At 39.9% G+C, this 15,974-nt stretch overlaps 1 protein-coding gene across 6 annotated transcripts in view; it reads left to right on the forward strand.

The window, feature by feature from the left end:
• SCTR (secretin receptor) overlaps nucleotides 1-15,974 on the forward strand; it is an 89,120-nt gene that overhangs the window by 26,582 nt on the left and 46,564 nt on the right. For all 6 annotated transcript variants that reach the window (XM_082689841.1, XM_082689843.1, XM_082689842.1 and 3 more), the window contains exon 2: nucleotides 10,552-10,672. In XM_082689841.1, coding sequence (XP_082545967.1) covers nucleotides 10,552-10,672 — 121 coding nt within the window. The remainder of the gene's footprint in view (nucleotides 1-10,551; nucleotides 10,673-15,974) is intronic.

The following is a 15,974-nucleotide window of genomic DNA, read 5'->3' on the forward strand; positions in this document are numbered from 1 at the left end:
TGGGTTGTCCACTATTCAAATAATATGAATTCTAGGAAGACAGAATAGAGACGATGAAGGGAGGAACTAATAAAATAAATCACATAACATTTTAAAAATTCCCAGACATGAAGAACACAAATCTTCAAATAGAAATGTCCCCTGAGTATCTAACCAATGAATAAAAAAAGAAGCATTTCCGCAATGAATTTAAAAGCAACTAAAAAGAAAAATCCTGAGTATTTCTATAGAGAAAACAGAAGTCACGTACAAAAGGCCGTGAAGCCCAATTGGATTTCTTACCGATACTGGAAGAAAGAAGGAGAAATGCCTTCAAAACTTGGAAGGAAATTTCTTTTCAACCCAGAATTCTCTGCCAAATTTGATTAATTATCAGATTAATAAAAGCTTGTTTGTTCCTGCCGAGATTTCAAAGTTTATCTCCCACACATGCTTTCGTAGGAAGTAACTAGAGACTGTGCTTCTGCAAAACAAGGAAGCGAAGCAAGGAAAATGACTTGAAATCTATGAAAGTGAAGACTAGTTAGAGGAGTGGGGGAGGGCGCCTGGGTGGCTCAGCAGGTTAGGCCTCTGCCTTTGGCTCAGGTCATGATCTCAGGGTCATGGGATGGAGCCCCGCATGGGGTGCTCTGCTCAGCGGGGAGCCTGCTTCCCCCTCTCTCTCTCTGCCTGCCTCTCTGCCTACTTGTGATCTCTCTCTCTGGGTCAAATAAATAAATAAAATCTTTTTTTATTTTTATTTTTATTTTTATTTTTATTTTTATTTTTATTTTTTTTAAATAAAATCTTTAAAAAAAAAAAAAAAGAAGAGTGGAGGAGAGGGTACCCCAAGCCACAGCCTGGCATCAGGCCCGGATTGGAGTGAGAGGAGCGAGGGCCGGCAGAGAGGTCCCTAGGTCCCTAGAGGTAAAACAAATACAACTGTTGATAGATGTCTCTTGAAGCAGTCAGAGCACTGGGAAAAATTAGCCATATGTACAGAGAACACTAATCAAATGAAAAAAACAAAGTAATTATTGACCTCAGGAAAAACAAAATGTACGAGAAGAGACATAATCATTTTACATGGCTAGACTTAGCGGTGAACGATATGTCACAGTCAAAACAAGACATTATAAATATAGACCATTCATTTAACTAAAAATTAAATCAAATATTAAAATTCAAATTAAATATACATATAAATATAAATTAAAAACTAAACATTTGGGGGACAGAAGTGTATGTAGGAAGATTTTAAAACATCTAAATCTTTGTCTTCCGTAACAGAGTTTTAAATAGTGTCTCTGATGAACAAACCAAGAAGTAGCAGTGTAAGAATATAATTTTAAAATATGGGGGGTGCCTGGCTGGCTCAGTCAGAGAAGCATGTGACTCTTGATCTTGGGGTCATGGGTTTGAGCCCCACGCTGGGTGCAGAAATTACTTTAAGAAAATCTTAAAAACAATATGGAGATAAAAACCAAATGAGCCGCTAAAGAGTTGAAAATGGTTGCCTCTGGAAAGTAGGTAAAGGTTAGGGAAGGAAACTGCTATTTTTCATGACAAACTCCTTGGCTCTAGTACAAGTAAAAGAGAAAAAACACATATACACAAATTTGAACTTTTTAACTGTTTAAAGATATCTTTTGAGGACTAGTAGCTCTTGTTTTGAGGACAATGTTAGCAGTTCTTTCATCTTCATTTGTTTCTCCTTGAATTCTATTTCATTCTGTATCTATTTATTTATAAAGGTTTTGTTTCTTTATTTTAGAAAGGGACAGCGAGACCACGGAGGGGAAGGGCAGAGAAAGAGGGAGAGAATGAATGCCAAGCAGACTCCGGGAAGAGCTCATGGAGCCCGACTTTGGGCTCCATCTCAGGACCCTAAGATCATGACCTGAGCCAAAACAAAGAGTTGGACACTTAAATGACTGAGCCACCCAGGTGCCCCTCTCCTGTGAATTTTAAGTAAAATTATGTTTAATAATCATATAGAAATATGCATATAAATACACATGCAACTTCTCCTTCCCTTCTCTAGGTTAATTTAGATCATAAGGGGTCTTGTTTTCCACTTATTCTTCCTCCAGTGCCTCTCCTGGGTGGTTGCTCCATTGAACACAGCCACCCAGGGGTTCCCCGAGGGCCCCTTTTCTTAACTGCAGTTCACCATCTGGAGCCATGGGCTCAGTCCTTTCAGCAGAATGCTGCTGCTGGCAGGCCACTACAACACAGAATTATTTTGGTTTATTACATTTTAATGGAAGGATCGGGGTAAAAGAAATGTGGAATGAGTCAGTTCACACCCACCAGGATGGCTGTTACTAAAACACAATACAAAAATAGGGGATCCTATTTGGCTCAGTTGATAGAATGTGTGACTCTTGATTTCAGGGTCCTGAGTTTGAGCCCCACATTGAGTGTAGAACCTACTTTAAAAACATATGAAGTAAAACAGGGGTACCTGGGTGGCGGGGCTGGTTAAACCTCTGACTCTTGATTTCAGTTCAGGTCATGATCTCAAGGTCGTGAAACTGAGCTCCATGTTGGGCTCTGCAATCAGCGTGGAGTCTGCTTCAGATTCTTTCCCTTCCCTCTTCCTGTCCTTCTGCTCCTCCTCTCTCTCATTAAATAAATAAATAAATAAATAAAGTCTTAAAAAATATAAAGTAAAACAAAACAAAAAAAAAAACAAGAGTTGATGAGGATGTGGAGAAAACAAAACCCCTGTGTATTGCTAGTGGGCATGTAAAATGGTGCAGCTGTTGTGGAAAACCCTTTGGTGGTTCCTAAAAAAGTAAACATAGATTTACCATGTGATCCAGCAGCTCTGTCTCTGGTTATCCACCCATAAGAATCGAAAGCAGGGACTCAGATATTTGCACACCCATGTTCATGGCGGCATTATTTACAATAGCCAAGGGGTGGAAGAGACGCGAGTGTCCATCAGCAGAGGAATGGAAGAACAAGATGTGGTGTATACACCCAATGGAATATTATTCAGCCTGACAATGGAATGCTATTCTGATAGATGCTACAACATGGATGAATCTTGAAAACACAGTAAGGGAAGTCAACCAGACATGGAACACATACCATGATTCCACTTACATGAAATACCTTCAATAAGAAAATTTGTAGAGTCAGAAAGTAGACCAGAGGTCATCATGGAAGGAGGGAAATGGGTAGTTATTGCTTAATGGGTACAGAGCTCCTGGTGCGATGTTGAAAAAGTTCGGGAAATCGTGACGATGGTTGCACAACATTGTCAATGTATTTAATGCCACTGAACTGTACACTTAAACTGTACACTTAAAAGCACTAAATTTTATGTTATGTATATTCTATCTCTAAATTTTAAAGCACTAAATTTTATGTTATGTATATTCTACTACGATTTTTAAAAAAGGAAACATAGGGTAAGAAGAAAAAGTTTAACTGTCCTCTGATTATTATTTTTTCTGTAGTCCAAGGGGAAAACACCAAGGAAACTGAACTTTTCTTGGAGAGATATTTCCAGTGCAGGTGTCCTCTCATTTCTAACCTTCCTCCATTTTTTCAAGAGTCTTCTCTGCAGGAGTGACTCTTTCTTGAATCCCATAGTGCAAATCACCACGTCTTGAAGGGAACTTCACTCCCTAAATGGCACACTTCACTCCATAAATGCTGCCCTAGAATCTGTTTCCTGCCCTGTGTTAGTCAGCTATGCTGCGTAACAATCATAAACATCTCAGTAGTATACAACAATAGGTGTTGTATTGATCCAGCTGGCTTGGCTCCAGCCCCCAGGGTTAGGTTCAAGTCTGCTGCATGTGTATTATTCATTCTTCCAAGACCAGCGGGATAACCCAGGTGGCAGAAAGGCAAGAGAGCAAGCATATCTGTGCAAACATATTTCAAGCTTCTCTTCATATCACAACTACTAGCATCCCAGTGGCCAGGCACATGGTCAAGTCCACGTGAGGAAGTATACTCCATCCGCCATCCACCATGAGGTCATACGTATAAACTCCCATAGGGAATTGAGACCAATGATTCTAATTAGGATAATGCCTCTTTCCTTGTCCTTGGCAGTAAATTTCCAAAGTCTGTTATGAGCTATGTTGTCTATATTAATACCAATAGTCTGTTGTGGCATGTGGAAGTTCACCAGTGAAGTCCAGGATGGATTTTGTCCTCTGAATCTGGCAGGGGAGTCAAGCCTGAAGTGTTGCCCTCCTCACCATGACTGAATATGGCTCATCACTGTATCCACACATGAAAGAGGGAAGTGTGTTCCTTTCCTTTTAAAAGCAAAAGATAGCATTTGCACACATGTCTTTTGCTCTAATCCATTGCTAGAACCTAGTCACGTGGGCACGCATTAGTTGCAGAGAAATTGGAAACTCCAGTTTCCAGATGGGCAACCATATGCCCAGTTAAATTCTGATTGCAGTGGAGGAAAGGAATAATAATTATTAAGGAGACAAAGAGTAGTCTCTGCCAGAGAGGTTATAGCTGGAGGTAGGAATGGGAATGGAGACATGGAATGAAGTGTCTACCTTTCTCTATATTTACATATTGTTTTTAAAATTTCCTGTAATTTTCATAATACTTTCATGTATTCTCTTCAAGGTTTCCTCTGAAAATATGGTACATTGTACATCCTTACAATCATACTATTATACAACTTTGTGTCATGCTTATTTAATATCTTGGGGTCAACATCAATAGTCTATACTGCTGAATAGTTTTCTGAATTATCATGGCTGAAACTATCACATTGAATGTAATTTCAAGATTATAGTATTATAGGGGCGCCTGAGTGGCTCAGTTGGCTAAGCGTCTGCCTTCAGCTCTCGTCATGATCTCAGGGTCCTGGGATTGAGCCCTGCATTGGGCTGTCTGCTCAGCGGGGAGTCTGATCTCCCTCTGCCTCTCTCCTGGCTCTCTCTCTCTTGCACTCTCTCTCTCTCTCTCCCAAATAAATAAAATATTTTAAAAAAGGATAATAGCATTACATATCATGTTGAATGTTAGTTGAGTGTTCCCTTGGGTATTTAGATTGTCTCTTTTCAAGATTTATACTTTTAATTTTGAGATACTCATAGGCCATAAGAAATAATAAGAATGACTCCCCCCTCCATAGCCTTTTGTCAATTTCTCCCAGTAATAAAATCTTACAAAACTATAGGTAGTACGTTATTACAACCCCAACATTGACACTGATACAGTCAAGGTACAGAACATTTCTATGACCCCAGGGATCTTTCACGGTGCCTGTTACAGTCACAGCCCCTTCCCTCCCACTCCTACCCATTCCTTAATTTTGATAACCGCTAATCTGCTGTTTATATAACTTCGTCATTTCAAGAGTTATATAGACAGAATCATACAGTATGGTAGGTAACATTTTGGGATTGGCTTTGTTTCCTTTTTTTAAAAAAGATTTTATTTATTTATCTGACAGAGATCACAAATAGGTAGAGAAGCAAGCAGAGAGAGAGGGGGAAGCAGGCTCCCTGATAAGCAGAGAGCTTGATGCAGGGTTCAATCCCAGGACCCCAAGACCATGACCTAAACTGAAGGAAGAGGCCCAACCCACTGAGCAACCCAGGTGCCCTAGGATTGGCTTTTTTCATTCCACATACTTCCTTGGAGATTCACCTAGGTTGGCCCCTGTATCAATAGTTTGTTCCTTTTTATTGCTGAGTGGTTTCATACTATGGTTTCACCATCATTTGTTCAATTATTCACACTGGAAGACATCTGGATTGTTTCAATCTGGGGCTGTTATGAATAAAGCTGCTATATATAAATATTCATGTACAGATTTTTGCATGAATATAAGTTTTCATTTCCCTGAGATAAAGGCCTAGGAGTGCAATGGCTGGGTCATATAAAGGTTGCATATTTAGCTTTTATTAAAATACTGCCAACCTGTTTTCCAGAGTGGCTATATCATTTTACATTCCCATTAGCAATGTAGGCATGATCTAATTTCTCTACAACCTCGTCAACATCTGTTGTTACTATTTTTAAAATTTAAGCTATTATGATAGATGTATAGTGATAACACATTGTGGTTTCAACTTGCATTCACTTAATAGCTAATAATTTTGAAAACCATTTCATGTGCTTATTTACCATTTGTATGTTGTCTGTGAAATGTCTCTTCATGTCTTTTACCTATGTCTAACTAGATTTTTTGTTGAGTTTTGAATGTTTTTATAAATTCTAGATACCTGTCCTTTCTTGAATATGTGACTGCAAATATTTTCTTCCAATCTGTAACTCATCCTTTCATCCTCTTTTTTTTAAAAAGATTTTATTTATTTATTTGTCAGAGAGAGAGGGAGAGAGAGCAAACACAGGTGGACAGAATGGCAGGCAGAGGCAGAGGGAGAAGCAGGCTCCCCCCCGAGCAAGGAGCCCGATGTGGGACTCGATCCCAGGACGCTGGGATCATGACCTGAGCTGAAGGCAGCTGCTTAACCAACTGAGCCACCCAGGCGTCCCACCTTTCATCCTCTTAATATGGTTTTTCATGAAGCAGAAATGTTTTTAATTTTTAATGAAGTCCAATGTATCCATTTTTCCTATTATGGGATTGTGCTTCTGCTGTCCTGGATAACCCTGAAAGTCTGTTCTTTCTTTCTTTTCTTTCTTTCTTTCTTTCTTTCTTTCTTTCTTTCTTTCTTTCTTTCTTTCTTTCTTTCTTTCTTTCTTTTTTTCTTTCTTTCTTTCTTCCTGAATTATTCAATTTTTTTATTTTACTTTTTACTGAAGCTCCAACATGGGGCTTGAACTCACAACTCTAAGATCAAAAGTCACATGCTCTGCGGACTGAGCCAGCCAGGTGCCTCAAAGTTTGTTCATTTTTATTTTTGGTTTATTCTCTGTGTTCTTCAGATTGAGAGATTTGTACTGTCCTGTCTTCTAGCTCAGTGACTCTTTCCTCTGTATGTCCCCCCATGCCACCAACATTCTGCTGAGACCGTCTACCGAGCTTTTTACCTCAGTTATTGTCTTTTTCAGTTGTAATATTTACATTTGATTTTTTGATATCTTCTACTTCTTTGCTGAGACTTTCTTTTTTGGCTGAGGTTTATATCTCTACATTTGTTTCAAGTATACTTTTGGTGGCTCACTGAAGCATTTTTATGTTGGCTGCTTTACAGTCTTTTTCAAATTGTTTCAGATCCCTGTCACTTCAGTGTTGGCATCAGTGGATCACCTCCTCTCATTCAGTTTGACATTTTCCTGGTTCTTAATATGATGAGTGATCTTTGACTGAAAACAGGACATTTTGTATTGCTGTTAGATTGCATCTTATTTAAACCTGTCTTAGTTGGCTTCTCCCGATGGGGGAAGGGGGTGGGTGCTACCCCATTTCTGACAGGTAGACTTCCAGCTTCCCCACTCTGCCTTACTAGACACTGGCAAGGAAGAGATGATCTTCCCTTACTGCTGAGTGAGGGGTGGGAGTATCAGCTTCGCACATGATCTTATAACACAGCAGTGGGTGGTGTTTCATCACCACTGCTGGTGGTGAAAATTGTGAGTGCCCAGTAGGCCCCCCTCTGTGTTTAGAGAAACTTCTTTTAGCCATTCTTTTAGGATAGGGTGCTGCAATGAATTATTTTAGTTTTTCTTATCCTTTAAGAATGTCTTGATTTGGAACCCTGGGAGGCTCAGTCCTTAAGCGACTGATTTCTGCTCAGGTCACGATCTCGGAGTGCTGGGATCAAGCCCTGCTTCAGGCTCCCTGCTCAGTGGGAAGCCTGCTTCTCCCTCTCCTACTCCTCCTGCTTTTGTTCTCTCTCTTGCTATGTTTATCTCTGTCCAACAAATAAAATCTTTTAAATTAAAAAAAAAAAGAATGTCTCGATTTCCCTTTCATTTCTGAAGATATCTTTTACTGAGTATAGGATTCTGGGATGACCATTCTTTTCATTCAGCACCTGAGACAGCACCCCACTGGGGAGATGGAGGAGCACCTCATTACTTCTGGATTAGGGTGGAAGTCCAGTCTCTACAAACATCATAGGCTGGGGGACCTTTATTAGCACACAGCAGGGATGAATTTTCAGCTCCCCACTTGGCCATCTCTGCCACGACCTTGGCAGGGAGGTTGGGCACTGATGTCACAGCCCAGGGAAGGCAGAAGTCCTGGCTCCCCAGCTGACCACAGTTTTTTCTGTGGTGTTTGGCTGTTGTAAAGCAGTTGTTGTCTATATGTTTTCAGTCTTGCTACCTTCCCTCTTTCCTGGTCCTTGGCTTGAGAGAGCAGGCTTTTACTGGGGGTTTTTTTGGTCTGCCTCTGGCTGCATTTTCTTATGGCTAACTTATTCAGTTTTAATAATGGGTTATACAAAGAGAAAAGAAACTTCAGGGAACTTACCACTTCCTTGAGTCAGGAGGTCTTTAGCCACTTTGCCTTCTTTCCACCTTCCAGAATCTTTTTATGCTTGTTTTGTATATGATGTCCAGGATTTCTTGTTGTACTTAACGGGAGTAATAGGGAAAAGGTACATGTACTACATCTTCCTGAAAGCTGAAGTTTATCTCTTTGTTTCTACTAAATGTAAAGCTGCAAGAGAATCTTTCTATATAAAGCTTTTCCTATAAGGGATGGATTCCTAGAAGTAAAGTCAGTTGGCCAAAGGGTATGAACATTTTTGTGACACTTAATATATGATGACATTTAAAAGATTGTACCTGCTCACACTACCTCCAGCAGTCACTCACATTTTTAAGGGTAATCTCAGTTTCAAAGTGGCACTGAACAGAATGTGTGCCTACTTGAGATCCTTAGTGAACTAAAGGCAGCCTGCCAACCTGTAGGTGGATTTTTCCACTGAAACTCTTTTATTGCCTATGCCAAAAAGCCAGAGGCTGCTGGTGATGATGAACTTCAGCAAGGACTGGGCAGAGCCCCACAAGGGGACAAGAGCACGAGTATATGGGGCTGCCTGCTGGTTCTAACAATGACTGTTTTCTTAGGGAAGCCACTTGTTTCAATGTTAAGAGTCTAAATATAAGAGTCATCAAAGCAATGTGATGAAGTCATTTGCTATGTTGTCAGGTGAGATGGAAATGTAGGGGGGATGACTGGGGAAGGAATGAGCACAGTATGGTTTTTATGCTGGGTGGGCACAGGTGTTCCTGTGGTAGTTTTGTTGCAGATGATCACAGCTCTGGGCCAGGGGATGTGATGTGTGTGTTTCATGGGCATCACAGACCCAGTCACTTGGTATCAGGGAGTAGCTGAAGAAGAGCATTTGCTGACAGCTGATAGATACTTTTTTTTTCCCCCGAGAGAGAGTGCCAAGAGGGGGTAGGGGGTAGGGCAGAGGGGGTGAGAATCTCATGCAGATTCCAAGCTTAGCACGGAGTCTGACACAGGGCTCCATCTCATGACCCTGAGATCATGAACTGAGCCAAAATAAAATGTTAGATGCTTGACCTACTGAGCCACCCAGGCACCCTGCAGATAGATAATTTCTGAATGCATTAGTGAAGAGTGTGGAAGACCCAAAATAAGAGATAATCAGATAATTTATGTTTGTCTTTGGAATCATTGGAAGACAGTGCTATCTTAGCTGCTCTTCTCTGGCCAGATCTTTTGTTGATTTGTGCCATTTCGGAGCATGGCCTTATCCCCAGGGACTTCTCCCCCTGCTCCATTATGTTGACATTTCCACCTGCAAAGCATTGGTGCAAGGTCAACAGGAGCATATAAAAGCTGGCCCTTGACCTCTTAGAAGGCTGGTCTCTGAAATCAGGAACCTTACGTGTTGGCCTTTGGTCACATGCCCTAACCACAGTGGGTTTCAGTTGCCTTTCCTGGGTCTCTTTACAGAGTTATTTTGAGGATTAAATAAGGTAATAATGTGTGTGAGAAGACTCTAATATTAAAATTCCATACACTGTAGAAAGTAAAGTAGGAGTCTAATTCATTGATCTTTTCAGTTGTTCTTTTGTTCATTCATTCATTCATTTACCCAATCACTGACATATTTATCAAGTGTCAGGTATGAATAAAAGAAGCGAGCCATGCTCTGGAAATCTACTCTAGGAAGAGCTAGGAAGCCAGGGCTGTGTGCTAACCCTTCCTGTCCAACTCCTCTGTCCATCGCAGTTTGCCTGGGGTGGCCATAGACGCTCTTCTAGGGAACTGGGAGATAGTCAAGCACAGCTTTCAAAGACCTTCAAACCAAAACCAAATTTGCCAAACCTGAGAAATAAACACTGTTGGAACAAATGAAGTCTCATAGACTAATAATGGTAGCGTGCCCTGAAAGCAAGTAACTCACTGGGCTCAGGACTCTTGGGAAACCTAAGAGCAAGATTTTCAGTGGACAAGCTACATTGTGTTCAAGTGTCCTGGCTGTCCCAGCCCTGATCTGAATTCTCTTTGAGGAGTGGCTGCCTCCACCTCACTGTGAGGAGCTTTATCCTGGCATTGATTTTGCTTCCCTCATTTTGAATCCCCACTGTTTGGCCCCATTTTCATGCACAGAAAGTCTTTTTGTGGTACACATTAGTTAGGGGCCGTGATGAGCAATCTGGGTTTTGGACTTGCAGGTGGGTGCCCTCCCTGGATTGTGTGATGTGATGCGGGTGCTGCAAGAGGAACAGGACCAGTGCCTACAGGAACTCTCTGAAGAGAATCCAGGAGACTTGGGCACAGAGCAGCCAGCCCCAGGTATGTGACCCACATTAGTCCATGCTTGGACTAGTCCCACTAATCCCACTCGGGTAAGGGAGACTGGGATACTTGGGGATGGAGGGAGCCAGACTAGCTGTATTCATTCAGATAATCACCTGATGGGTTGGAGAGGGCCTGGAATGATCCCAACGAGCAGTTGATACATACCCAAAAAGCCAGATCATCACCACTCACTGTTCCTCGGGGCTCGTGGATATAGTCTGTGTTTTTAAGGCAGTGTACCTCTCATCCATTCTCTCGTCTCCTCTGCCAGTTTGATGAGTGAGATAGTCACAGAGTCAGCGAGGGGTCAGAAAAACCTGGGGTCCAATGTTGGCTTCCACTCACTGGCTGTGTAACCACGGACAGGTTATTTAACCTGCTGAGACTCGGGTTCTTGATCTATATAATGGAGGTGATAATATCTACTTTGGGATTATAATGACGAAATGATAAAGTGTGTTAAGTACTGTTTAGTTCTTAAATATTATTCATTTAAACATTATTATTAATCATTTAAAAATAACATTAATTTGATATTTAAATGGTAATTTTATTTCTATGCTGCTTTTTAACTCCCCCCCCCCCCATCTAAGGATAAGGAGGCATGTAACAGTAAGAAAAGAATCCATTACAGGTATTCAAACAAAGACTTATACACAGGTATTCACAGTGCCACTAGTCTCAATAGCCAAGAGGCAGAAACAACCCAAATGTCCATCAACTGATGAATGGGTAAGGAAATGTAGTCTATACACACAATGGAACATTACTCAGTCTTAAAAATAAATGAAGTACTGATACATGCTATAACATGTATGAATCTTGAAAGCATGTTAAGTGATGAAATCTAGTTACAAAAGGCCATGAATGGTATGATTCCATTTATATGAGATATCTAAAACAGGCAAATCCATACAGACAGAAATTAGATGGGTAGCCTCCAGGGGCAAGAGGAGAGGGAATGGGGAGTAATTCTTAGCTGTTCCCTTTTGGTGTGGTGAAAATATCTTAGATTCAGATAGAGGTGATGGTTGCATGATACTCCGTACCAAATTCCACTGAATTGTACACTTTAGAATGGATAATGGCTAATTGTATGTTATTTGAATTTTTAAATAGACTTTATTTTTTAGAACAATTTGCTGCAAAATGGAGCAGAAAGTGTAGAGTTCCCATATACTCTCTCCTCCCTACCCAAACACGACTTCCCCCATGAACATCCTCTAACAGAGTGATACTAGTTACAATTGATGAAATTACATTGATCAACGTTACCACCCAAAGTCATGGTTTACATTAGGATTCGCTCTTGGTGTGCAGTCTGTAGGTTTTGACAAATGTATAATGACGTGTGTCCGCCATTATAGTATTGGACAGAGTAGTTTCTGTGCCCTAGAAATCCTCTGTGTGCTACCTATTCATCCCTCTCTCCCCCCAAACCCTGGGCATTTGCAGGATTATATGGTAATTCTTTTCTTAATTTTTAATTTTTTCAGGGTCTGGCATACTGTTTTTTTCCATAGTGATTTTCCTATTTCACATTCTCACCAGCAGTGCACATGAGTTCCAATTTCTCCACATCTTCACCAACAGTTGCTATTTTATTGTTTGTTTGTTCGTTTGTTTTTTATAGTAGCCATCCAAATGACTGTTAGGTAATAACTCATTGTGGTTTTGATCGCATTTCACTGATAATGAGTGACGTTGAGCATCTTTTCATGTACTTGTTGGTCATTTGTATGTCTTCTTTGGAGAAATGTCTATTGAAGTCTTTTGCCCATTTAAAAATAGGATTGTTTACGATTTTTGCTGTTGAATTTAGGAGTTCTTTGTATATTCTGGGTCTTACCCCCTTTTCACCTCTATGATTTGTAAATAATCCCTCCTCTTATATAGGTTGCCTTTTCATTCTGTTAATTGTTTCCTTTGATGAACAGAAGTTTTTGAGTTTGATAAAGTGCAATTCATCTATTTTTTACTTTCGTTTTCTGTGCTTTTGATGTCATATCCAATAAATCATTACTAAATTGAATCTCACAAAGCTCTTCCCATATATTTTATCCGAAGATTTTTATAATTTTAGCTCTTAAATTTAGGTCCTTGGTCCATTTTGAGTTCCTTTTTGTTTATGGTGTCCATCTTCATTCTTTCATTTGTGGATATCCAGTTTTTTCAATACCACAGGTTGAAAAACTTTTTTCTGTTGAATGATTTTGACACCATTGTCAAAAATCATTTAACTATATATATGAGGGTTTATTTCTGAGTTCTCTATTCTATTCCATTGGTCTATATGCCTTTCTGCCAGCACTACACTGTTTGTTTTGGTTACTGTAGTTTTGTAGTAAGTTTGAAATCAGAAAGCACGAGACTTACTACTTAGTTCTTTCAAGATTGATTTGGCTATTTCCAGGTTTCTTGAGATTCCATATGAATTTTAGGAAGAATTTTTTCATTTCTGCAAATAATGCTATTGGGATTTTGATAAGGGTTGCATTGAATCTATAGGTTGCTCTGCATAGTATCAACATCTTAACAATATTAAGTCATCTGATCCATGAACACAACACGTCTTTCCTTTTATTTGTGTCTTTAATTTCTTTTAGCAACATTTTTTCATTTTTAGCTTGCAAGTTTTTAACTTCATTGGTTGGGTCTATTCCTGAGTGTTTTGTTTTGATTCATTTCTCTTTTCTTTTTTTAAAATTTAACTTATTTATTGGAGAGCGAAAGGAAGCACACAAGCAGGGGGAGTGGTAGAGGGAGAAGGAGAAGCAGGCTCCCTGTTGAGCAGAGAGCCAGACTTGGGGCTTGATACCAGAACCCCAAGATCATGACCCAAGCCGAAGGCAGATGCCAACCACCAAGCTACCCAGGCACTCCTTGATTCATTTCTTAATTTCCTTTTCCAGTTGTTCCTCATTAATGTACAGAAATACAACTAATTTTTGTGTGTTGACTTTGTATCTATCCTGCAACTTTGCTGAGACCATTTATTAGCTCAACAGGTTTTTTTTTTTTAATATTTAGGATTTTCTACATATAAGAGTATGTTGTCTGTGAACAGAGATCATTTTACGTCTTCCTTTCCAATTTGGATGCCTTTTATTTCCTTTTTTTTGGTCTAATAGCTATGAGTAGGACTTCCAGGACTACTCTGTACACACATGGTGATAACAGCCATCCTTGCCTTGTTCTTCATCTTACATGAAGATGTAAGATGTCTGTCTTTCACCAAAGAGTATAATATTCACTCTGGGCTTTTCACGTATGGATTTTATTATGTTGAGGTAGTTTCCTTCTATCCTAGTTTGTTAGGTGTTTTTATAATGAAATGTACTGAACCTTGTCACATGCGTTTTCTACGTCAGTTGAAATGATCATATGGTTTTTGTTCTCTGTTCCTGAATGTTGTGTATTATACTGACTGATTTTCATATGTTGAGCCATCCTCACCTTGCAGGAATAGATTTCATTCGGTCATAGTGTATAGTCCTTTTTTTTTTTTTTAATTTTTTTATTTTTATTTTTTATAAACATATATTTTTATCCCCAGGGGTACAGGTCTGTGAATCACCAGGTTTACACACTTCACAGCACTCACCAAAGCACATACCCTCCCCAATGTCCATAATCCCACCCCCTTCTCCCAAACCCCCTCCCCCCAGCAACCCTCAGTTTGTTTTGTGAGATTAAGAGTCACTTATGGTTTGTCTCCCTCCCAATCCCATCTTGTTTCATTTATTCTTCTCCTACCCACTTAAGCCTCCATGTTGCATCACCACTTCCTCATATCAGGGAGATCATATGATAGTTGTCTTTCTCTGCTTGACTTATTTCGCTAAGCATGATACGCTCTAGTTCCATCCATGTTGTCGCAAATGGCAAGATTTCATTTCTTTTGATGGCTGCATAGTATTCCATTGTGTATATATACCACATCTTCTTGATCCATTCATCTGTTGATGGACATCTAGGTTCTTTCCATAGTTTGGCTATTGTGGACATTGCTGCTATAAACATTCGGGTGCATGTGCCCCTTTGGATCACTACATTTGTATCTTTAGGGTAAATACCCAATAGTGCAATTGCTGGGTCATAGGGCAGTTCTATTTTCAACATTCTGAGGAACCTCCATGCTGTTTTCCAGAGTGGCTGCACCAGCTTGCATTCCCACCAACAGTGTAGGAGGGTTCCCCTTTCTCCACATCCTCGCCAGCATCTGTCATTTCCTGACTTGTTGATTTTAGCCATTCTGACTGGTGTGAGGTGATATCTCATTGTGGTTTTGATTTGTATTTCCCTGATGCCGAGTGATATGGAGCACTTTTTCATGTGTCTGTTGGCCATCTGGATGTCTTCTTTGCAGAAATGTCTGTTCATGTCCTCTGCCCATTTCTTGATTGGATTATTTGTTCTTTGGGTGTTGAGTTTGCTAAGTTCTTTATAGATTTTGGACACTAGTCCTTTATCTGATATGTCGTTTGCAAGTATCTTCTCCCATTCTGTCAGTTGTCTTTTGATTTTGTTAACTGTTTCCTTTGCTGTGCAAAAGCTTTTGATCTTGATGAAATCCCAATAGTTCATTTTTTCCCTTGCTTCCCTTGCCTTTTGCGTTGTTCCTAGGAAGATGTTGCTGCGGCAGAGGTCGAAGAGGTTGCTGCCTGTGTTCTCCTCAAGGATTTTGATGGATTCCTTTCGCACATTGAGGTCCTTCATCCATTTTGAGTCTATTTTTGTGTGTGGTGTAAGGAAATGGTCCAATTTCATTTTTCTGCATGTGGCTGTCCAATTTTCCCAGCACCATTTATTGAAGAGGCTGTCTTTTTTCCATTGGACATTCTTTCCTGCTTTGTCGAAGATGAGTTGACCATAGATTTGAGGGTCTATTTCTGGGCTCTCTATTCTGTTCCATTGATCTATGTGTCTGTTTTTGTGCCAGTACCATGCTGTCTTGATGATGACAGCTTTGTAATAGAGCTTGAAGTCCGGAATTGTGATGCCACCAACGTTGGCTTTCTTTTTCAATATCCCTTTGGCTATTCGAGGTCTTTTCTGGTTCCATATAAATTTTAGCATTATTTGTTCCATTTCTTTGAAAAAGATGGATGGTACTTTGATAGGAATTGCATTAAATGTGTAGATTGCTTTAGGTAGCATAGACATTTTCACAATATTTATTCTTCCAATCCAGGAGCATGGAACATTTTTCCATTTCTTTGTGTCTTCCTCAATTTCTTTCATGAGTACTTTATAGTTTTCTGAGTATAGATTCTGTGTCTCTTTGGTTAGGTTT

Source organism: Mustela nivalis, assembly GCF_964662115.1.
Source record: "Mustela nivalis genome assembly, chromosome: 11".
NCBI classification, from domain to species: domain Eukaryota; kingdom Metazoa; phylum Chordata; class Mammalia; order Carnivora; family Mustelidae; genus Mustela; species Mustela nivalis.